The sequence below is a fragment of the Amblyomma maculatum genome, chromosome 1 (genome assembly GCF_055883805.1).
Source record: "Amblyomma maculatum isolate TAMU_Amacu chromosome 1, ASM5588380v1, whole genome shotgun sequence".
In the NCBI taxonomy this organism is placed as follows: Eukaryota; Metazoa; Arthropoda; class Arachnida; order Ixodida; family Ixodidae; genus Amblyomma; species Amblyomma maculatum.
In genome coordinates this window covers 471,847,320-471,866,505 of record NC_139344.1, presented here as the reverse complement: position 1 = coordinate 471,866,505, position 19,186 = coordinate 471,847,320, and the positions used below count along the sequence as shown (strand labels likewise).

At 42.3% G+C, this 19,186-nt stretch overlaps 1 protein-coding gene across 2 annotated transcripts in view; it reads left to right on the top strand.

Annotated features, from left to right (window-relative positions):
• Positions 1-19,186, top strand: part of Mitf (transcription factor Mitf) — a 185,159-nt gene that overhangs the window by 6,976 nt on the left and 158,997 nt on the right. For both annotated transcript variants that reach the window (XR_014707765.1, XM_084605446.1), the window contains exon 2: positions 15,473-15,716. Coding sequence is in view for 1 of the 2 variants with exons in the window: in XM_084605446.1 (XP_084461572.1) it covers positions 15,473-15,716 (244 nt within the window). In the remaining variant the exon portion in view is untranslated. The remainder of the gene's footprint in view (positions 1-15,472; positions 15,717-19,186) is intronic.

The window sequence follows — 19,186 nt, the reverse complement described above, 5'->3', positions numbered from 1 at the left end:
GTCCTTCGCAGTCGAGGTTATGCCAACACAATGACCATGTTAGCAGAGTCACCTTCACATTGGACACGATTTCATATTCATAAAATAAGGAAATGGCTTGTATGAATTGTGTGGTGAAGTAGTTACAATAATCATTTTTTGTACTCATGCCAAAAGCTTGAAAAACTGAGAAAACACCTCACTGTATTTGATGAGAGGGAAAGAAATTCCTATCCACTTAAACTTACTCCTAGGAGAGAATGGAGTACTGGACTTATTATAGTGGGATGTTAGATTCCTAAAAGAAGGGAATGTTGTCAACAACTTGGAACACATTAGCAAACATAAAAATTAAGCTTTTCCAACCTTGAATTTGGTGCATGATAGCTTCGGCTGTTGATGTGGCATGAAAACTAGCATACACATAGTATCCACACACGCACAGGCAAAGCAAGAACCAGGGAACCAGTTCCGAGATCCTGACCCACAGTGTCTTATGGTTTGGAGACGCAAACAAGGTTGTCCAGGGAAGTTTTTAAGAGCTGATACACCTGCCAGTTTAACCAGTCTCTAAAACAATGGAATGTCTGCCCATCTATGCAGTTGTGAATGAAGGATTTTACACAGAATGTGTGTTCATAAGTATGCGAAGCGTGTGTTCTTATAAAAGTAAACACTTAGTTTCTATTCTTATTTTGTTGTAGATTTTAGTTCATTCCGTTATTAATATAAAGGTAAGGGTAGCAGATGAGTAATTATAATTTGTGACCCTAGGCTTCTGCTGGCTACGTAGGACTGCCAGTCTGTGAATTTTTTATACTGGTTATACTTGCTTTTACTAGATTGCTAGTTTTTTCTTGAAGTAGACCTTTCGTTTTTTTGCTGCAATTTTGCTTAAGGAACCTTCCCTCCCCCTCTTTTTTTTTTTAGATGCCTAAATATGTATAACAGTGCTTGTACCCTGTGGTAGTAAGTGCAGAGAAAGTGCGTCTGAGGATGTGTGTGCCATGCTGGTGCTCAATGTCAGCTCGGAATGCCTTGCTTTGCATGGTTGCTTTGCAAAACGATATTATGTGCAAGAATTTTGTTCCTGCGACAGCCCACTAAACTCTGAATTTAGTGAGGCTGCCGCAGAGCACTATTTCATGATCTTCACAATTTGATTTCCAAGCTACTAACCTTGTGTTTGAGCCAGAGGCAGCACTTGAGTGGCCTTTTTACACAGCGCGTGCTTTCGTCAATCATTTCAACTTGATCGCACAATGGGAGTGCACATTCCATTGGTGGCAAATGAGGGAAGCCTGCTCTTGGCACTTATCATATCTTCGTTCTTGAACAGCATTCATTCAATATTGGAGCACTGATAAACTGCTTCTTTTTTCTTCTGTTGGGCGGTTTCTCTGTAAGACCTGGCAAAGCTGGCCTAGTCTTCTTGGGGGTGGGGCTGAGCGTCATCACTGGCACCACATGCTGGCTTGAAACATCCTGCCGAGAAGAAAGCGCAAAACCACTGACGGCGCCTTATCGGCAGTTCCGGGGAACAGCCGTGTCTGAGTGATGTCCGGCTAGGTAGAGCTCTCCAGAATGGAAAGGGAGATAGTTTTGCAACTGTGTATTGGAGATAGGGGTTGATTGGGTTCCACTTGGGTTTGGTCTGTAAGGGAGCCGAACTCTTTCAACATGCTACGGTAACTACACATAGTTGAGATGGCCAGATGTTTGTCTGCTAAGCTTTTAAAGTGTATGATTATACCTTGGGTGATGTATTTAAAACATCTTTAGATTTTTTTGCACTGTGCACGATGTGCAGTTCAAAGAAGTCTTGTTGCCAAAGAAATTACAATTGTCGTGCAGAATGACGTGAAAGCTGGTAAGATTAAAAAAGAAAAATATAGAGGGCTCTGAAGTTCACGAATAATATTGCATAGATTTACTTTCCTGTATGCACTGAAGCAGAACATGGTAAGCTGGAAGTAGAGCGTACAGGTTAGTTGTGGGAGAAGGTTAAAATAGCTGTTTCCTATGCCAGCTCAGTAATCACTATTCTCTTGTGCTTGAATTCTGCGTAAAAGATGAAGAGTAATCTTGCGGAATCTACAGTGTTTTTTTTAATGTGTTTCTTGACACTTTCACTACTGGAACAGCACTTTTCCCTCTTTATAAGAAGCAATGTTTTCTTTTTCGAAATTTTCCGTTGGCGCGTCTTTTGCGCGCAGTGTTGTGGCTTATACAGTTGAACCCCTTTATAAGGGACATGCACTGGGGAGCAGTTTTTGTTTGGTATATAAGTGGCCCCTTATAAGCAGGGTACCAAGTTTACATATTGTAACCAGACATTATTTCGGCTCAGGCATCCTACGGCTAAAGTACGCAAAAATGAAGGGTACATCACGTCGTAAAAGTGTTATTATAGCTGTCATTTACATATTGCATTTGCTTGGTAAACCACCACACTGACCACACCTCGCAACTTATATTTATTTACTGCTGAAATAGTTGTAAATATTGTTCTGCTTCATGGCTGGCTGCATTGATGCTGTTCAACATAGCCTCTCCCAGCTTGAAAATCGGGCCAAGAGCCTCATGGCCAATGTGCCAAAGCTGTATATGTTGGCAAACTATGTTTGCAGTGATTGCAAAGCGCGAAAGTGCTAAAAGTGGCCAAAACTATAACACGCCACTAGCATAAATATCACGCAGAAATTTAGGCTTGTTTGACAAAGGGTAACAATGGCTGTGAATAACCAGTCTGTGAATGTCGCCACTCAGACGAAAGGCAAACGAGGTGTTTCTGAGTGGAGTTGAAACTGCTTGAATAGCAAACAGAGCAGTTTATTTGTCCTCGCTAGAGCAGAACTACTTCTGCTTTTATGTCATTTGTTTTGGTCTTGGCTTGGCTATATCTCGCTTTCTAGGCACAGTGACTTGTTTATGTCAGCGGCACCAGCGGAATACTTTCTTTGCATTTACCAGATACATTTGTCGCTCACACTGAAATGCAACATAATAGACAATTCTGCTATATTCCTTAGACTAGTGGACACAACACAACCCAACACGCGCTCCTAATATGCTCGCTCAGATGCTTGCATATGCAGTCACACTTGTGCTCTTCGTGGCAAGCTTGAAGAGGTTCTCTACATTGCATTCCTACTGCAGAGGCTTTTTTTAGCCATTTTATAGCTGATTGACTTGCTCTTTGTTTGCTGAAGCTATAAGTAATAATGACGGAACAGGTGTGTCTCTTTTCTTTTGTTTCCACTGTAGCTGCTACTGATCCTGGCAATGGATAGTGCCGCATCTAATGTTAAAATGACTGTTACAAGCAAGACTGAGTACCGAACTTCAAGGCTAATTTGTCCTTTATAGCCAATCATCTTCGGCATCTGATGTCTGGTAAAAAAGAAGTCCAGTTAATGAAAGTCAAAGGGCAGCCAACCATATGGGTGAATGATGTCTCTTATACCCTATTATCTGTTGCATCAGTGTCTCTTATAACAGGGTTCAGCTGCAAAGTAGCATCATTTCAGAACATCTTTGAATCCCCAGTAATAGACCGATCCAAACGACTGATCTGCGCATATGCCAGTTTTCCGGAAGTTCTCTGCTGCCATGTTAGCTGTAGTCGGCTGGTCAACGCGCGCACATGCCACTGCATTCCTGGAATCACCACTCCACACAAACTGATCGCACATTTCTCAGACTTTGCTGCCGAGAAAAATTTGACAAGTCATTATTTCAGAAAATTCGCTGACTTACATACAAGGAAAACATTCTAACTGTTCGTTTGTTCTTTGAAGCGATGGCATATACTCTTCGTTTGTTCGAAAAGCCGTTGGCACCGAACGTTCGAAATCATCGGGGCCTGAGTGAAAAATATCATATCAAGGTTGACGGTCGCCGGAGAAGGGGTAGGCAGCGAACGCGATGGTTAGATGGCATCCTTGATGCACTGCAGATGAAGTTATGTGATGTTAGGAAGATAGTGAGAGACCGGAAAGCGTGGCGTGAAATGGTCCATAGGGTCACGAAGAGTCGGACACGACTTAACGACTGAACTGAACTGAATTAATAAATTCAAGTAATTGAAAAATTAAAAATTGGAGAAAGGGGTTTCAGAGGTGTGAAACTGCTCCGAATGGTGACTGGCTGACTGAAAAGCTTTATTGAGAGATAAGGGAGGGTGATGTGCTCAGAATGAAGATGCAATGCTTGATTATTCTAATTAGGAAAATATAGAGCCTGCAATTGATCTATTATTACTTGAAAGAATTGATAAAAAAGAGAAATTGGAGAAAGGGCTTCGAAGGTTTTAAAATGCTGAGAATAAAAAGCCAATGCTTCATGATGCCATTAAAGGAAATTTAGTGTGCTGTTGATCAATTAACTGAAATAGTTGGAAAAATGAAAAATTCTAAAAACGGGGCTTCAAAGAGTTCAGATTGCTCGCAATGAAAAGTCAATGCTTGTTGATGCTAATTTTAAAAAATTAGAGCGTGTAATTGATGAATCAATTGAAATAATCAAAATAATAAAAATAGCAAAAGAATGGCTGAAAAGTGTCACAATACTCAGAATCAAAAGCCAATGATTGATTATGCTAATTAAGGGAAGTACCTAGTGTAATTGATCAATTAATGAATTAAACGAGTTGAAGAAAGTGAAAAGAAGAATCAAAGGTCTCAAAATGCTGCGAATGAAAAGTCAATGTGTCAAGAGGCTAGGGAAGAAAATTCAGTGTGTGTTATCAATTTATTGTTTCCAATAATTGAAAAAATTGAAAAATGCTTTCAAAATATCAAACCGCTCAGAATGGAAAACCAATGTTTTCTGATGCTGAGCATTGTGTATAAAAAGAAATAAAAATACAAATGAAATAAAAAATAGAAAGCGAGAAACAACCGTGAGGTGAAATGCGCTATCGAGTCATAACCAGCGGCGAAGCTGAAGTGATGCTTTAATTTTGTTTCTGTTGTTACCGAGTGATTACGCAGTGATGTCCTATATTTGAACCATGTATGAATACTTTGATGCAGAACGATTGTTTGGAGGTTTTATTTTAGCACGCGCGTGTTTTCAGTGCGTGCTATGTTATTTTAGCTTAATTCCGGATGCCGTAGGGATGCAATGGAGGGTGGAGAAAATTTTTAATTGTGGCATCACTCCTTCGTGTCTTAATTGTCATCTGAATTTGGCACAAAGCCGATATTTCATAACAGACCTCGGCAACAGTGATATCAACTGACTTCTAGTAGATTAGGTGATGTGTTTTATTTGTGTTTGCCTGAAAACAGTGAGGTTTCAGAAATACCACTGATCCTGAGGATTTGTGAGTTTACCTTATCTTAGACCGGATAGTCTTGGGTAAATTGTTGCAAAGTGTGCCGTGGAGCGCATTATGTCGATAAAAAATTAAGGTCTTAATGTGCCATCACAATAATAAAGTTAATTAATTGATCAATTTTACGCTCCAAATTTTCTTAATTAGCGTCATCAAGCATTGGCTTTTTTTATTCCTGGCATTTTTACACGTCACGTAGACCCTTTTCCGTATTTTTAATTTTTTCTTTTATTTATTTCAACTAACAAATTGTCACAATAATAAATTTATTAATTGATCAATTACATGCTCCAAATTTTCCTAATTATCGTCATTAAGCTCTGGCTTTTTATTCCGGACATTTTTGTACCTACAAAGCACCTTTTCATATTTTCATTTTTTCTTTTATTTCAATTAACTAATTGATCATTTTTACTTTGTAAATATTTTTGATTGCATCAGCAAGCATTGGCTTAAGTTCTCATCCTGAGCATGTTGACATCTTTAACCCCCTTTTTTCAATTTTTTATATCCCCAATTAACCAATTAATTAAAATGATTTTATTAACTTGTCATCGCCTATTACACACCAATCAATGATCAAACACTATAACGAAAAATCACCATAATTCAATTTTTTGCGCAGCCCCCGAATATTTTCGACGCGCGCCATCGACTACTACTACTATTATGACGACGACTGCGCCGAAAGCTTTTTGTCTGAACCAGCTGAATAGGCTATACCTGAAACTGCAGTTGCTTTTACGTTGTGCTATTGTTGTGGCATCGAGGAACGTAATAGGTGAATTTCCCCAATACTCCAGGGCATACACACGAGCTAAAAACCATTCGGAAACGCAGCGTGCGGGCACTCCAGGCGGGCGGAGCAGCCAAATGACTACATCTGCCAGCATACACCGTGGCAGCGGCGGCGTCGTGAAACTGGCCGGTGGGATCGGTCTATTATACTCTGAAATAAAGTCTATTTGTACGAGAAGAAAAAGGTGCAGTATTTTTAGAATAAACCTGTGGGTTGAATATAATACTTTCACCACAGCTGATCTTTACGACCAGAATGAATGTAATCTTCCTGTCATGTTCAGGCATATTCTCGAAAGTTGTTCTTGCTCTTCGTGGCACCGGCTATGAGTGAAGGCGCAACAAGGCAGAACTTGATAAAGCATGCTATTGATTATGCTTTGCACAGTGGGTACTGGGCTGTGGTGTGACAGTTCGGTGTGATCACAATTATTATTTGGGATAGGTGTAGCCCACAAGTGCACTCTAGTAAATGTAATGAATGCAGCCAACGAACAGCGAGAAGGGCACCCTAGCCAGAGGTCATGTATTGTCTGGGTATGATAATGGTTGCAAGCATCATACCTGAGTGACTTATGCAGGATGCAGGATTTTTTAGTTTTTAATAACAGCCATTTGCAGAGGGGGATGGCTTATAGGCTGCAAAATATAGTAGTTTCACTTCGCCAACATCTTTAATGCATTCTTCACCTAATATTTTGCTTCACTTTCACTGTAGCAAGGGGGACTAAGCTGCTGCGTGGTGGCATAGTTGCAACTTAACTGCAGTCTAGTTAGAGCATTTGAAGTGCTGTAGCTGTTGCAGCGTCCATTGAAAGGACCGCTGCACTCACATGCTCATACCTTCCGGCCGCAGGGTGAAACCACCTGACAGTACACATTGTTGACCAAATTGGTCATTGCTGTGTAGCCTCCTTTCTTTTCTCCTGTGCATGCATGCCAGTGTACTGTTTCAATATTGTGAAACCATTGTCCACAGAAGCACCATACAGCATGGCTGATACAATCTGTGCTCTTTTTCCTGCATTTATGCAACACACACGCAACTGTTGCAGCAAGGAAGAGGCTGTAAAGAGACAAGTGTTAGTGCATTATTCTGTGATTTGATTGCCACAAAGCTGACCACAGGGGTTGGAGCCAGAATGGCCACAGAGGCGAGTGTGTTGCCTTCTAGTTGCTTTATGATATATACGCGATAACACCTGCAGATGCTTTCATGTATGAGAAGGGGGGCATGCCTCTAAAGCTGTACAATTCAGTCGTTAAGTGTTTAATCCGACAGTGTAAAGACCCCCCCAAAAATTCATTGTCGATGTCAGCATTGTGAGCAAAAAATTGCAGGCATCCCGTTGGCAGGTGATTGGGTTGTGCATGCGACCACATGGCATGCCAAGTTGGCATCTCCTTTGAGATTTATTCCAAGTCATACTGCTACCCATGGACCATCACGTTCCTACAGCTTGGTTAAAGCGGGGCTTTCTAATGGTTTTTCACTTAATGTGACAGCTTAAGACAGTATTAACGCATTGGCGTTAAAGGTTCCATTCACCTACAGTCTGGTGCCAGCGTTGGCGTTGTGAGTGAAAAATCATGAGCATGGCACTGAGCATGGTAGTTGGCAGGTGACATGGCCGTACACTACAGATGCCTGATGCTGTGTTTGTTGGAAGCTGCAATTCGGGTCTCTCCTTTCATACAGGGGGGTGATATCAGAATCAGCCTAACAGGTCGTTTACATTCACGTTACCCCATGCAGGTGTGTTTAAACAGCCTAATTAAAGTAGGGCTTTAATGTGGTGTGGTATATAACCTATATACCTATATCCTTGGACTGCCAGAAGATCAAATCAGTCGATATTGTTGACCATAAACCCTGACTGCTCATTGGAGGGTCAAATTTTAAAGTTAAAGCTCAGCTACTTTGGTCATCTGATGAGAAGAGAGGAGTCGCTGGAGAAAGATTTGATGTTGGGAGATGTTGAGGGTCGCCGGAGAAGGGGTAGGCAGCGAACGCGATGGTTAGATGGCATCCTCGAGGCACTGTAGATGAAGTTATGTGATGTTAGGAAGATAGTGAGAGACCGGAAAGCATCCCGTGACATGGTCCATAGGGTCACGAAGAGTCGGACACGACTGAACGACTGAACTGAACTGAACTGATATAACCTATGCTATGGCTTCATACCCTGCAAAGGTGGAGCTGAAGTGTCCCCTATACTTTTTCTGATGAGTATGTGTTGGTAGAGTCACAAGTAAAGGGAATAGGTGTTAAATGAATAAAAAAGCACGTACTTATGTGGGTAGAGATCTACAAGGGAAGTCGTCAAATGAGACCAATGCAACGCTGTGTCATCATACCCTTGAAGGCAGAGGCTAAGTGTTCCGTGAAATTTTAGCAGCTCTTACAAGCGTTACAAGGACAGAAACACTGTCAGATTTTTTTTTCTTTGCTAGTATTACAATAAAGTAGTCAGACAAAATTTTCAACATGTATATCTTTTCTGTGGGATCTTTCCAGTGTGGGCAGAGTGTTTAAAGTAATTTTGAACATTCTTACTTTCTGACTTGACCTTACAATTGATTTGTTAGTTCTATGCTCGAGGCCTCCTCGGTATGCATGCAGGACGCAAATTCTCTGTGGCGTTGGCTGTATAGGCCAGTTATGATGTAATTCGGGTTTTAATGTGTGTGTTCTGTCATGCTGGTTGGCATTGCACTTTGGTTTGTAAGCTTAAAACATTGTGCTACATACAAGAACTATAATTGTTCGGATTGCCTGAAGGTAGCTAACCTGCTGCTGCAGTAGTAATGTGCCTTTGTTTTGCTTGAAAAAAATAGATGTTCAGGTCAATCACTACCTTAGATACACTGCTTAAATTGGGCACAGGCTTGTTGCAGGCTGTCTAAAGAATTTTCTTGTAGCATATTGTTTATTATTTAGGGTGTGTGTGAGCCATTTCTTTGCTTACCCTGTGACTGGACACCGCGGGTAATGCAAAGTGTGAGAACATTTGTTGCTTGCATGTCGGAACCCCCCACTGAGAGCTGCCCAGCTTTGTTCTATTGTTTCTGGGGTCGCTACGTTGCCCTCTTCACGATGCGGAAGATGTCTGTGGGCTGACGTTGCATGCTCGTCCTTGGAGGGGAGAACCTTGGCCGCCCACCCTTCTTTCCTTCCTCTTCTCATCAGTGCTTTCTTTCTCATTTTCCTGGCGACAGGCCCGTACAAGTTTGCTTAAGCTAGGGCACTTCATTAAGCTGCTGCTGTTGCTACTGCTGTCTCTTCCTACAGCTTTTATCTGATGGCCTGTGATTTGGGCAGAGCAGGTTGTGTTCTCTTCTTCAGTTAGCTCATATTATTGTTTAAAAAGTGAATTGATGCAGTCCTCGGGATAAGTTGCATTTGCTTATGAATGGTCAAAAAAGGTTACCAATTGTTTTAGCTTGTCTCTTGATTTGTGTGCATGGTTCCTTGGAGAAGCAGTGGTCAGGGAACTTGCATTCAGATGCAATGCCAAGTTTGTGCATTCCAGTGCAGCAGAGCTTGTGTCAATTCATTAGATTAATTGCAACAGCAACAACAGAGCAGTGGAGGAACGGCAGTGAATCTCTTGTGTGAAATGCCAGTGTCACTCAGCAGGACTTGCCAATTATTCAGTCTGACTACATTGGCACACATGGATTTATTACAGTGCAGTGTGGACAGGCAGTGGAAGAAATGCTTTAAGCTTAGTGGGAATCTTTTGTTGGCAAATTCAAAGTGCAGGGACAAAAAAAAAAAAAAGGAAAAGGACTGGAAACTGCGACTGATTAGCCCGATTTCATGTCCTACTTAAGAAAAAGGCATGCATGTCAGCCACCGTTATTAACAAAATAAGGCACTTTCAAATTTGGTATGCAAGACATTCACGGTAGAAAGTTGCCTCATTGTCATCGCTTGAAACGTGCTACTTTTAAAGGAGCTTTGGGGAAGCATGTTAGCATGAAAAATATTGCCTATATAAGAGTTGTGATGCATTTTCTTTTTAAAGTGCATTTCAGGTCAGTTAAGTAGATTTTACTTTTATGACCATAACTCGGAGCTTTGTTGACAAGTGCTGTGGTTGTGCGAAACACAGGCAATTAAGTAGAAGAGCACTGAAAAATCCATACTGGTTGATACACTGACCACAGTGGCAACCTAAGCAGGGGTTGAGAGAGGCTGACTAAATGTTTACTATGCTTGACTGCAGGGACAAATATTCATCACAGACTTTATTATGTAGTTTTGGCGTGCAATATTTACCACAAGAATGTTGTGATGTGGGATTTAAGCCTGTCGTTGCAGATTTCACAATTGCTAGGCTTCAATGTTGAGTTGGGCCGGATACACTGTGAGAGAGGAGGGGATGTATACAGCAAGTTGTAACGTGCAGTGCAGCAGCACACATTTTTACATAACTTCTAGCTAGTAACATGCTGGTGCAGCCTTATAGATACCGTCAGTACAGTGAGATCATCCTTAGGCCATTGCACTTTCTCGTCTTGTTGTGTGAGATGTTTTCTAGCCATGAGGCAGTGCTGACTTTGTGCTCCATGTCTGCCGTAGCAGATGTTACTGTTCTCATTGGGAGCTTTAAAGGAGGGACACTGCTTTGAAATCATAAGAGAAAATAGCCCCCGAAAACATGAGTTAAAAAGAAAAATTGTCCACTTTTGTGCCGTGTATTTTTTTAAATGTTGTATTGCAGTTTCATTGCTGAAATTCACTGGAAAGTAGCATAGAGATAACTGCTTTGTGAACCACTGTGACTCTGAGTGCCAGGGATAGGTACAGACAGCCAGCATTTTTCACTGTTCCTTTTTTTTTTTTTACTATATACTTACACTGTGGGGCAGATTTGTTCAGGAATATTATATATATTTTGACTCTGTATCTTAGGTTGCACTCTTAGGACCAGCATGCAGATTGAGAAATATTTTGCTTTTCATATTTATTAGTTTTAAGAGCCTTGTATGAAGTGCAGTAAAACAAATAAAGTTCAATAATAAATAATAAAGAATTCTATGAAGTCACTTTGTGAGTCAGTTGATATTGCATTGCAAAAAATAAACTGAAAATTTGCTTCTTAGGAAAAAAAAATTCTGAGCATGTCTTAACCTCTAGAAACCTCTAGGATGATTGAATCAGCCTTCAGGCACATTATGACTCGAGGCTTTTCACAAAATTCAGGCAGAAAATAAGCTGTAATAAATTATGGTAATGTGATCGTTCCTAAAGTGGTAAAAATGTCAATGTGCATACATTGTGACAAAAAAAAAATAGCTGAAATTGCAGCCCCCCCCCCCCCCCCCCCCCCCCCCCCCCCCCCCCCCCCCCCTCCGCAAGCATCTTTGTGGGTGGAGGAGAGCATCTCTAGCTTTATACAACTGTGACACGAGTTATTACTTCCATAGTTGAAGTGAGACAGACAGGACAAGAGATTTAGTAAAGCGGCTAATTGGGCTAGTTGATATGCCATTGACTATGAAGCAGCGCACCAGGAAACACGTAGACAGGAAGAGGGACAAGCGCTAAACTTACGACTAAATTTCACAATTTCAGATCGTGGGGTCCGCATCTTATCCATCTTTGTTGTGGTTGTTTTGTTGCAGTTGTTTGGTATTTATCCTGACATGCTTCTGAATAAACATTTAGTAGCAAGTTCAGCGCTTGTCCCTCTTCCTGTCTATGTGTTTCCTGGTGCGCTGTCTTGTGGCCGACTAACTTTTGTCGACCAGTTATTTATTTTTTCGTTTGCTTAGACCATTGGACTGCCCTGTTAGGAACATTGCACTTGCTTTTAGTACTGAAAGCTCTTATCTATTTTTTTTTTCCTGTTCCTGGCGATACTACTATATGCAGAGTATCATTGTAGAATATTTATCAATGCAGTGTAGGTTACAGTTGCAATTATCTTCCTGTTATGGAGAGGTTCAAAAACTGACAAATGAGGAATGGCAGCTGTTGAGACGCATCTCTACAAGCATGCGCTCAAGTTACTGCAAGTTGCAATAAAGCAACAGCAGCATGTTGAGAAACTAAGCATGTAAAGTCTCAAATGCCTTATATTTGCTCGAAGGTTAGCACACTAAGACAAAGACAAGAGACGCACTAAGACAGAACACAGTGGTCCTGTCCCGTGACCACTGTGTTCTTTCGTGTTTGTTGTCCTGTCTTCCTGTGCTAACCTTTCAGTAAAGCCGTGCACCAATTAGCCTGCAAGAACGTTCTCGCAGATTGCCAATGTACGTGGAACATAACTGCATTAAATATACAGTCTGCTTGGACACTGCTATATTTGAGACCGTTACTAGCACCAACACCATTTTCCTGCATCATCAGCAAAGGGAAAATAAATATTCAGGGAACATTGCCACTTCTCAGCACCGCCTTTTTTCTTGCTACAAATTTTTTGGTGGTTCTTTAGATCTTCATCTGTGCGCGATAAAATGCTATACTTCAGACTTGTCACAACACAGCTGCAGTTGGTGGCAGCTGGGTGTTTATGTAGAAGTGAAATGGCTGCTGACAAGTGCGGAGGTTTGTTTGCAGCAAGCAATAGGTCAAGTCCGTTTGCAGCGTGGCTGATGATTTGAAGTGCATAAACACTAAAAAGTCTTGTGCACGAAATGCTGAGGAGAGAACAGACTTCGGTGACTGCATAGCTGCTCGGCCAAAGAAGTGCTTTAATGTGAGCATTCATTGTACTAGCTCAACTACAAGTGAGCTTGATATCGTATTGCGTTTGTAAGCAGTGGCCCTTCATTGTATGGTTGGACTTCTGAAATGTTTGCAATGAGTATATTTCCAAAAAAGGAATGCAGGTTGATGCTACAAGGAATCTCTTAAGGATGTGCCGACTGTGAAAGATTTCGATTTGTCAGTAAATTTGATTGTAACACGAGGTCGTTTAATTCTTTCACTCTGCTGCAACATTGATTATGTTAATATCTGCAAGCATAATGAATGCCTGATGATCCTGTTAGGCTGCTTTCTGTTTTCTCCATGACATAGATTTGCCTTCATTTTAGGGCTACTCATGTGCCGTGTAGTTGCTTTACAGCTATTTAATTGATGACTCTACTTGCAAAATGCAGAGGAGACAAGTGTGGGGGGCTGCACAAAGCCAGGTATGAAAGAACAGATGCAGCAAACAGATTCTTGTTTGTATTCTGAAACACTCTGGTCGGGTGGCTACACTCAAAATGACCTGAAGGAAGGCAAAGCATACTAATGGCCACTATGCTGCTTTGTTCATATTGCCACAAACTATTTTAATAACAGAGTAATTACTCATTAACATTCACTAAGGCACAGCTATACAGCTACGAAGGAAAGCTATACAGCTTTCTCAGAAGCTTCGTAGTTAAAGAAAAATTCATCAGATGCGGGGATTGAACCTGGGACCATCACCTTTTTGGGACATTCGCTCTACCAATTGAGCTAACCAGGACAGTCAGCAGACAGATGGTAAGGCAAGAGCAAATTGATCAATAACTCGAAGTAGGAGTGCTGGTCGAATATTTTCGGGGAACCCCCAAGTTGGACTAGATTTGTGATAATTACTTCATTATTACAAATTGTAATTAATCTTCAGTAACTACTACCTTATTATTGACTTCGATTGGCCTCTTCATTTGGCCCAAGTTTGCCCGTCATATCAGCTGATCAGTATCTTGTCATTTGAACTGAAGAAAACAGACCATGAATAAAGCCCCATTAATTGACACCATTAAAGAGGTTTCTGATGTTGAGCTCTAGATTTTGTGAAAGTTTAGCCCTCTTTCAAATTGTACTTATTATTTTTTGCTATTCTTGATTGTTGGCACCCTGCTACAGGATTTGTTGTTGCTTCTCTGACTGTTTCTAGAAAAGTGGGAAAGGAGCAGTATGGTGATCATGCGTCGTGGTTGTCGTTGCGAGCGGTGCCTTTTACAAGGCAGCAAGCAAAAGTGAAAGTATGCCTCCAAGCCCTGATGAAACATAGTTCTGTTTGCTTTGCGTCAAGTGCTCATGTATTTGTTTCTTATGAGACCAAACACTGGATTTTGAGCATCCATTTTGTTTCCTTTTTAATGTGGTCTAAAGCGGTCGATTCCGCAATGGTTTTATTAGAAACTAGGATAGAAAATTTTGACCAGCAGTTTTTAAGCTGGTGGTTGTCCCCATTTCTATGTATTCTGATGTAGGAAACCATGAGAAGTTGGCCCAATGATGATTGCACATCAACATTAATGATGTCCCGAAAGTTGATATATGAATCTCACCTACCACGCAGCAATAAATGTTTTTAGTACAGAGTAGCATCCATTTCAGTTTCTACATTCAGGACTTCTACATTCAAGACTTTTGTAACACAGAAATGTACACCTTGTTGTCAAACGTCTAAGCGGACCACAGTTACCACTTCATCCAAGAAATTCAAAGTAGCAATGCGAAGGGAGGGTTGCATATTGTTGAAAGGTGCACTGGAGGGGGTGCAAAATGGAGAGAGTGAAGTCCAGTGGTCTTCAGTTGCACAGGGGGGAAGTGTCCACGAAGACATTGAGGCGCTGTGTGCTATGCAAGAAGATGATGTTTGCTGGCCTTCATCGCATGCGGATCCTTAAAAGACTCATTACCAGACACAATGCCCCCTCCCCCCCCGCACCAGTCTTGGCATGGCCACAAACATCCCAATCTCATCTGCCCACCAGGCTCTCCTCTGCTACCTTTACCTCCTCTTGGAATCGACTCTTGTCGTCTTGCCGCCCATGCCCATTTGGTTTTCACCTATGACTGCTAAATAATATTTTATTGAATTTTCTTTTCTCACAAGTTCCGGTTTCAATTTCAGCAACCGGGAGTTGGCTGTGACGTCACAGTTAAGTCTATCTAGGTCCCGCATGACATGAAAAAAAACTCCAATACAATCACTGACTCTTCGCTTGTTGTTTAGTGTTAAAGTGAATTCAGATGGAAAGGTTATGCTTTTTTTTTTTTTTTTCCATCCATCATGTGACCTAGACTTGACTGGTGTCACAGCAATTGCACGACTGTTAAAACCGAAACAGATGAGAAAAGAAGTTGGATTATAAATTATTTGACGGTCGTAGGTGAATATCACGTCATGATCTGTGTACAGTGTGTCTTGCGCATCGTTACAAAGGATGAAACACGAATAAAAAATTTATGCTTGTGTACTCCTTTAAGTATACATGATGCAAGGTGCAGGATGACATTTCCTCTCTGCATCGGGACATTTCAGTTTGCCATGAAGGTTTCATTGCAGTGCCACAAGCTGGGCAGGCATCATGCTGATTGCTCCGTTCCCCTCCCTGTGTTCTCCCCAGTGGTGCTAGCCGAGGCATGGGTGGTGGTGGTGGTGCGGGAGGCATGGGTGGCAGCCTGCATTCGCGCCCGCCCGTCAGCCGCACCAACCTCAAGCAGCAGTTGCAACGGCACCAGGCGGAGCAGGAGGAACGCCGCATCCGTGAGCTGGTTGGCACTCCACCACAGCCTTCATCGGCCATCTGTGTCCCGGGCATTCCTGACACCATTCCGGATAACATTCAAGTGCCAACGCAAGTGCTGCAGGTGAGGACATGAGACCACTTTTCGGTGTCCAGCTTGCGGCCAGTTTGTTCCGGTCACTGCACGTGCTACATCAGCTTAATGGCAACCAGGGCTGTTCACGGATTGTTGTTCATGATGGGAATTAGTTAGGGGTGTGAGGTCACAGTCTGTTCACAATGTTCATTTATGATAATTGAAAACATGCTGTCTAGTGCTGTTAAGTGTGGTTTGAGCTAGGACAAGCGTGCATATTTCTTTGTTAATAAGGTGAGTGCAATTTCCATGGCTGTTTTCTCACTCTGAGAAGTGCAGAGACCAGCAATTGTTTCTTTCTTCAGCATAATTTGTCTTTATGGAGGACTTGCATTACCTCCTCTGGAGTGCTCCTAAACCACTCGTTTTTATTTGCTTTTTCAATTTTTTTTTATTTTCTTTTTAGCTTTATATTTCACAGTGCACATCATGAGTTCCTCAGCATTTCTCTTTGGCAACAGAAATCCACTGGAGCTTGTTCAAGGCTAACAGAAATGCCATGATAGCCACTGCTTGCCATAATCACATAATACGATCGACAAGTGCTCTAGCTAGGGCGTGCTGCAGTGCAGTGGACCCATGCCGTTGGGTCGTCATGTTAAGTTCCCCACTGGTTGCGGCTGGAACGTTTTCATACAAGAAAAAAAGCTTCTAATGTTGCATGCTTGGAATTTTATGGGAAATTTTCAGGGCTGCTTTCTCCTTTCTCTAGTGAAGCAGCCGTGTTTTGATTAACTTTGACATTTCTGAAAGAGGAAGCCGCTGCAGTCGCTGGAGTGACAAATGGGAGGGCCTGTTTTTGAGCCAAGGGCAGGTCTTGTCATATTTCTCCCAGTTCCACTCGAAGGGCTAGAAGCGAGAGGAGAGGGCTGCAGGGAGGTTTTCTAAAGCTGTTTATCACCAAACAGGGCGCACTCTCGATACAGCACGCCTTGTCCTGAGTGTCACTTACTAAAATATGTTTAAAGTGTTTCAAAGGCATCTTTAAAGCGTATTTTTTTTTTTGGTAGCATCATCATCATCAGCCTGACTATACCCATACCCATTGCAGGGCGAAGGCCTCTCTCACATTTCTCCAATTAACCCGGTTCTGTGCTAGCTGCATCCACTTGACCCCTGCCAACTTCTTAACCTCATCTGCCCACCTAACTTTCTGCCGCCCCCTGCTACGCTTTCCTTCTCTTGGAATTCAGTTTGTTACCCTAAGCGACCATCGGTTATCCTCTCTTCGCACTACATGTCCTGCCCATGCCCATTTCTTCTTCTTAATTTCCACTAGAATGTCTGTAACATGTTATTTCTCTGACCCACTCTGCACGCTTCCTATCTCTTAATGTTACCCCTACCATTTTTCGTTCCATAGCCCTCTGGGTTGTCCTCAACTTAAGTAGAACTTTCTTGGTTAGCCTCCACTGTGGGCGGGTTAGTATTGGAATAAAGGGGAAAGAATGCTCTTTGAAATTTTGATTCAAGGTGCCATCTCTGTGCGGGGTTAAACTGGTTTGGGGGCAATAGAGAAGGCCGAGTACCAGGTATTGTTGCGGAGAGAGCTGTATATATCATTGTCTGATGACTGTAAAGAAAATGTGCGTTTGAGGGCACTCCGTAGCCCGAAACGATAATTAAAAGATGCTTGGGATAATGATGCACGAATAACGTGGTTTGGCTAATACAGCTTTCCTCGGTGAGTCGGTGAGTGGGAGGATAGGACTTAATAAAGGTTTGCCGTTGTGTGTTGCTGCAACAGTCACTTTAGAATAGGAGAAAATGGGAAAACTCGGGCTCCCTCTCGCCCTTGCTCAAACCAATTACAATACAGACCTGCATAGTCTATTCTGTGGCGCAGCCTTGCCACTCTTTCCTGTAGGATAGGGCAGGATTTATTGCCTGGCCTATGTGGCGGACACTCCCTTCCCACTGCGCGGGAAGGCAGTATCACCAAGAGTAAAAAGTTGTGGTTGCTCTTTTTCTAGAAATTTTGTTAATTTAAGAACTGCTTTCTGTAACAGAGGGATGTCTTGAAGTAATCAGTCAGACAGGTTAAAAGAATCGACCCTTCGCAATAAGCGAGTGAAATGTTTTTTAACGTCTATTTCTCGACCTTTAGAGCTGTGGCAAACTCTGCTACGATGCATAAAACACACAGCATATCTGGTGCAACATATTGGTACGATACGGCAAGCCGATGAAAACAGGAGAACAGAGGACAGAGAGATGGTCGATGACAGTGAGATGACGTTTAATGAAAATGTTGCCGGGCCTAGCGCGAGCGCTCCTGTCCGCTTTTTCTTCCTTGATGTCGTCCGTAACAATACTCAAGAGTAAGCAATATTATGTTCTTTGTTACACGGTATGAAGTCAATTTCATTTTTAGTTTCCCTGTTAGGACTTTTCCATGTCCATTTCCGGTTCTTCCGTTTGCTGAAGAAGGTATTCATGATTCTTAACTTATTACGCTCTGCAAACTTAACTAGTAACTCCCCCCAGCTATTTCTAGAACCAATGCCATAGTCACCTACTGCCTGGTCTCCTGCCTGCTTTTTCCCTACCTTGGCATTGAAGTCGCCCAGTAGTACAGTACACTGCGTCTTTACTTTTCGCATTGCTGATTCTACATCTTCGTAGAAGCTTTCAATGGTAACAGCGAGCTCCTAAATAGTTGCGCCGGTGTGGCAGTGATCCGTTCTGCCATCGGACAACAATAAGTCAGCCTCGCGTGGTGAAAGCCCATTATGTGGCCCTTTTCTTTTGCTTTTTTCTGTCAACCCGACCTTTGCAGGTCATTGGTTTGTTCGAAACTTTAAGCCCTTGAAGGAGCACAGCAGGGTTAGCAGAGCCTCTTCCAAACGCACACTCCTGAAAGAGCCGGGCACCAGACCGGGGGACGCTTTTACCCATTTTACCGGTGGGTGTCCGGTGGCGGATTTCGAACTGACCACCTCCCGCAGCCGAGACGGGCGCCCAAACCACTCGGCCACGACTGTGGTGCTGCAAGTGCTGTTTTGATGGGGATGCAGCTTCTTTGTTATGCTCTTCAGTTCGTTTGTGGCAAATCATTTGTTTTATGGATGAAACAGTGTGTGAAGTTGGCATATATTTTTGTGGTTCTTGTTTGTCAAGCACGGGCACAAATACCTGTGCTAAAACAAGGGGAGGAGTAATCACCAACGCCACTCAGAAGGTGCCTTTACCGCAATGGTTCAGAAGTAGGCCCCACATATCCTAGCTACCTTGGAGTATGCCTGCTTAGCCAAGAAATCCTGGCAGCTCTAAAGGATGGCAATTTCGCAAGTTCTTTTTTTTTTTCTTCTTGCCATGTTTCATGGCCTCAGCTGCTCTCTTTGTAGTGGTTGTTTCTCACTGTTCAAAAAGCCTAAATGCCTTATGAGGAATGGTTGGAACTTAGCTATTAATACATTAGTTTATTTGCATAGTTCTTATTCTCTCTTTATTACTGG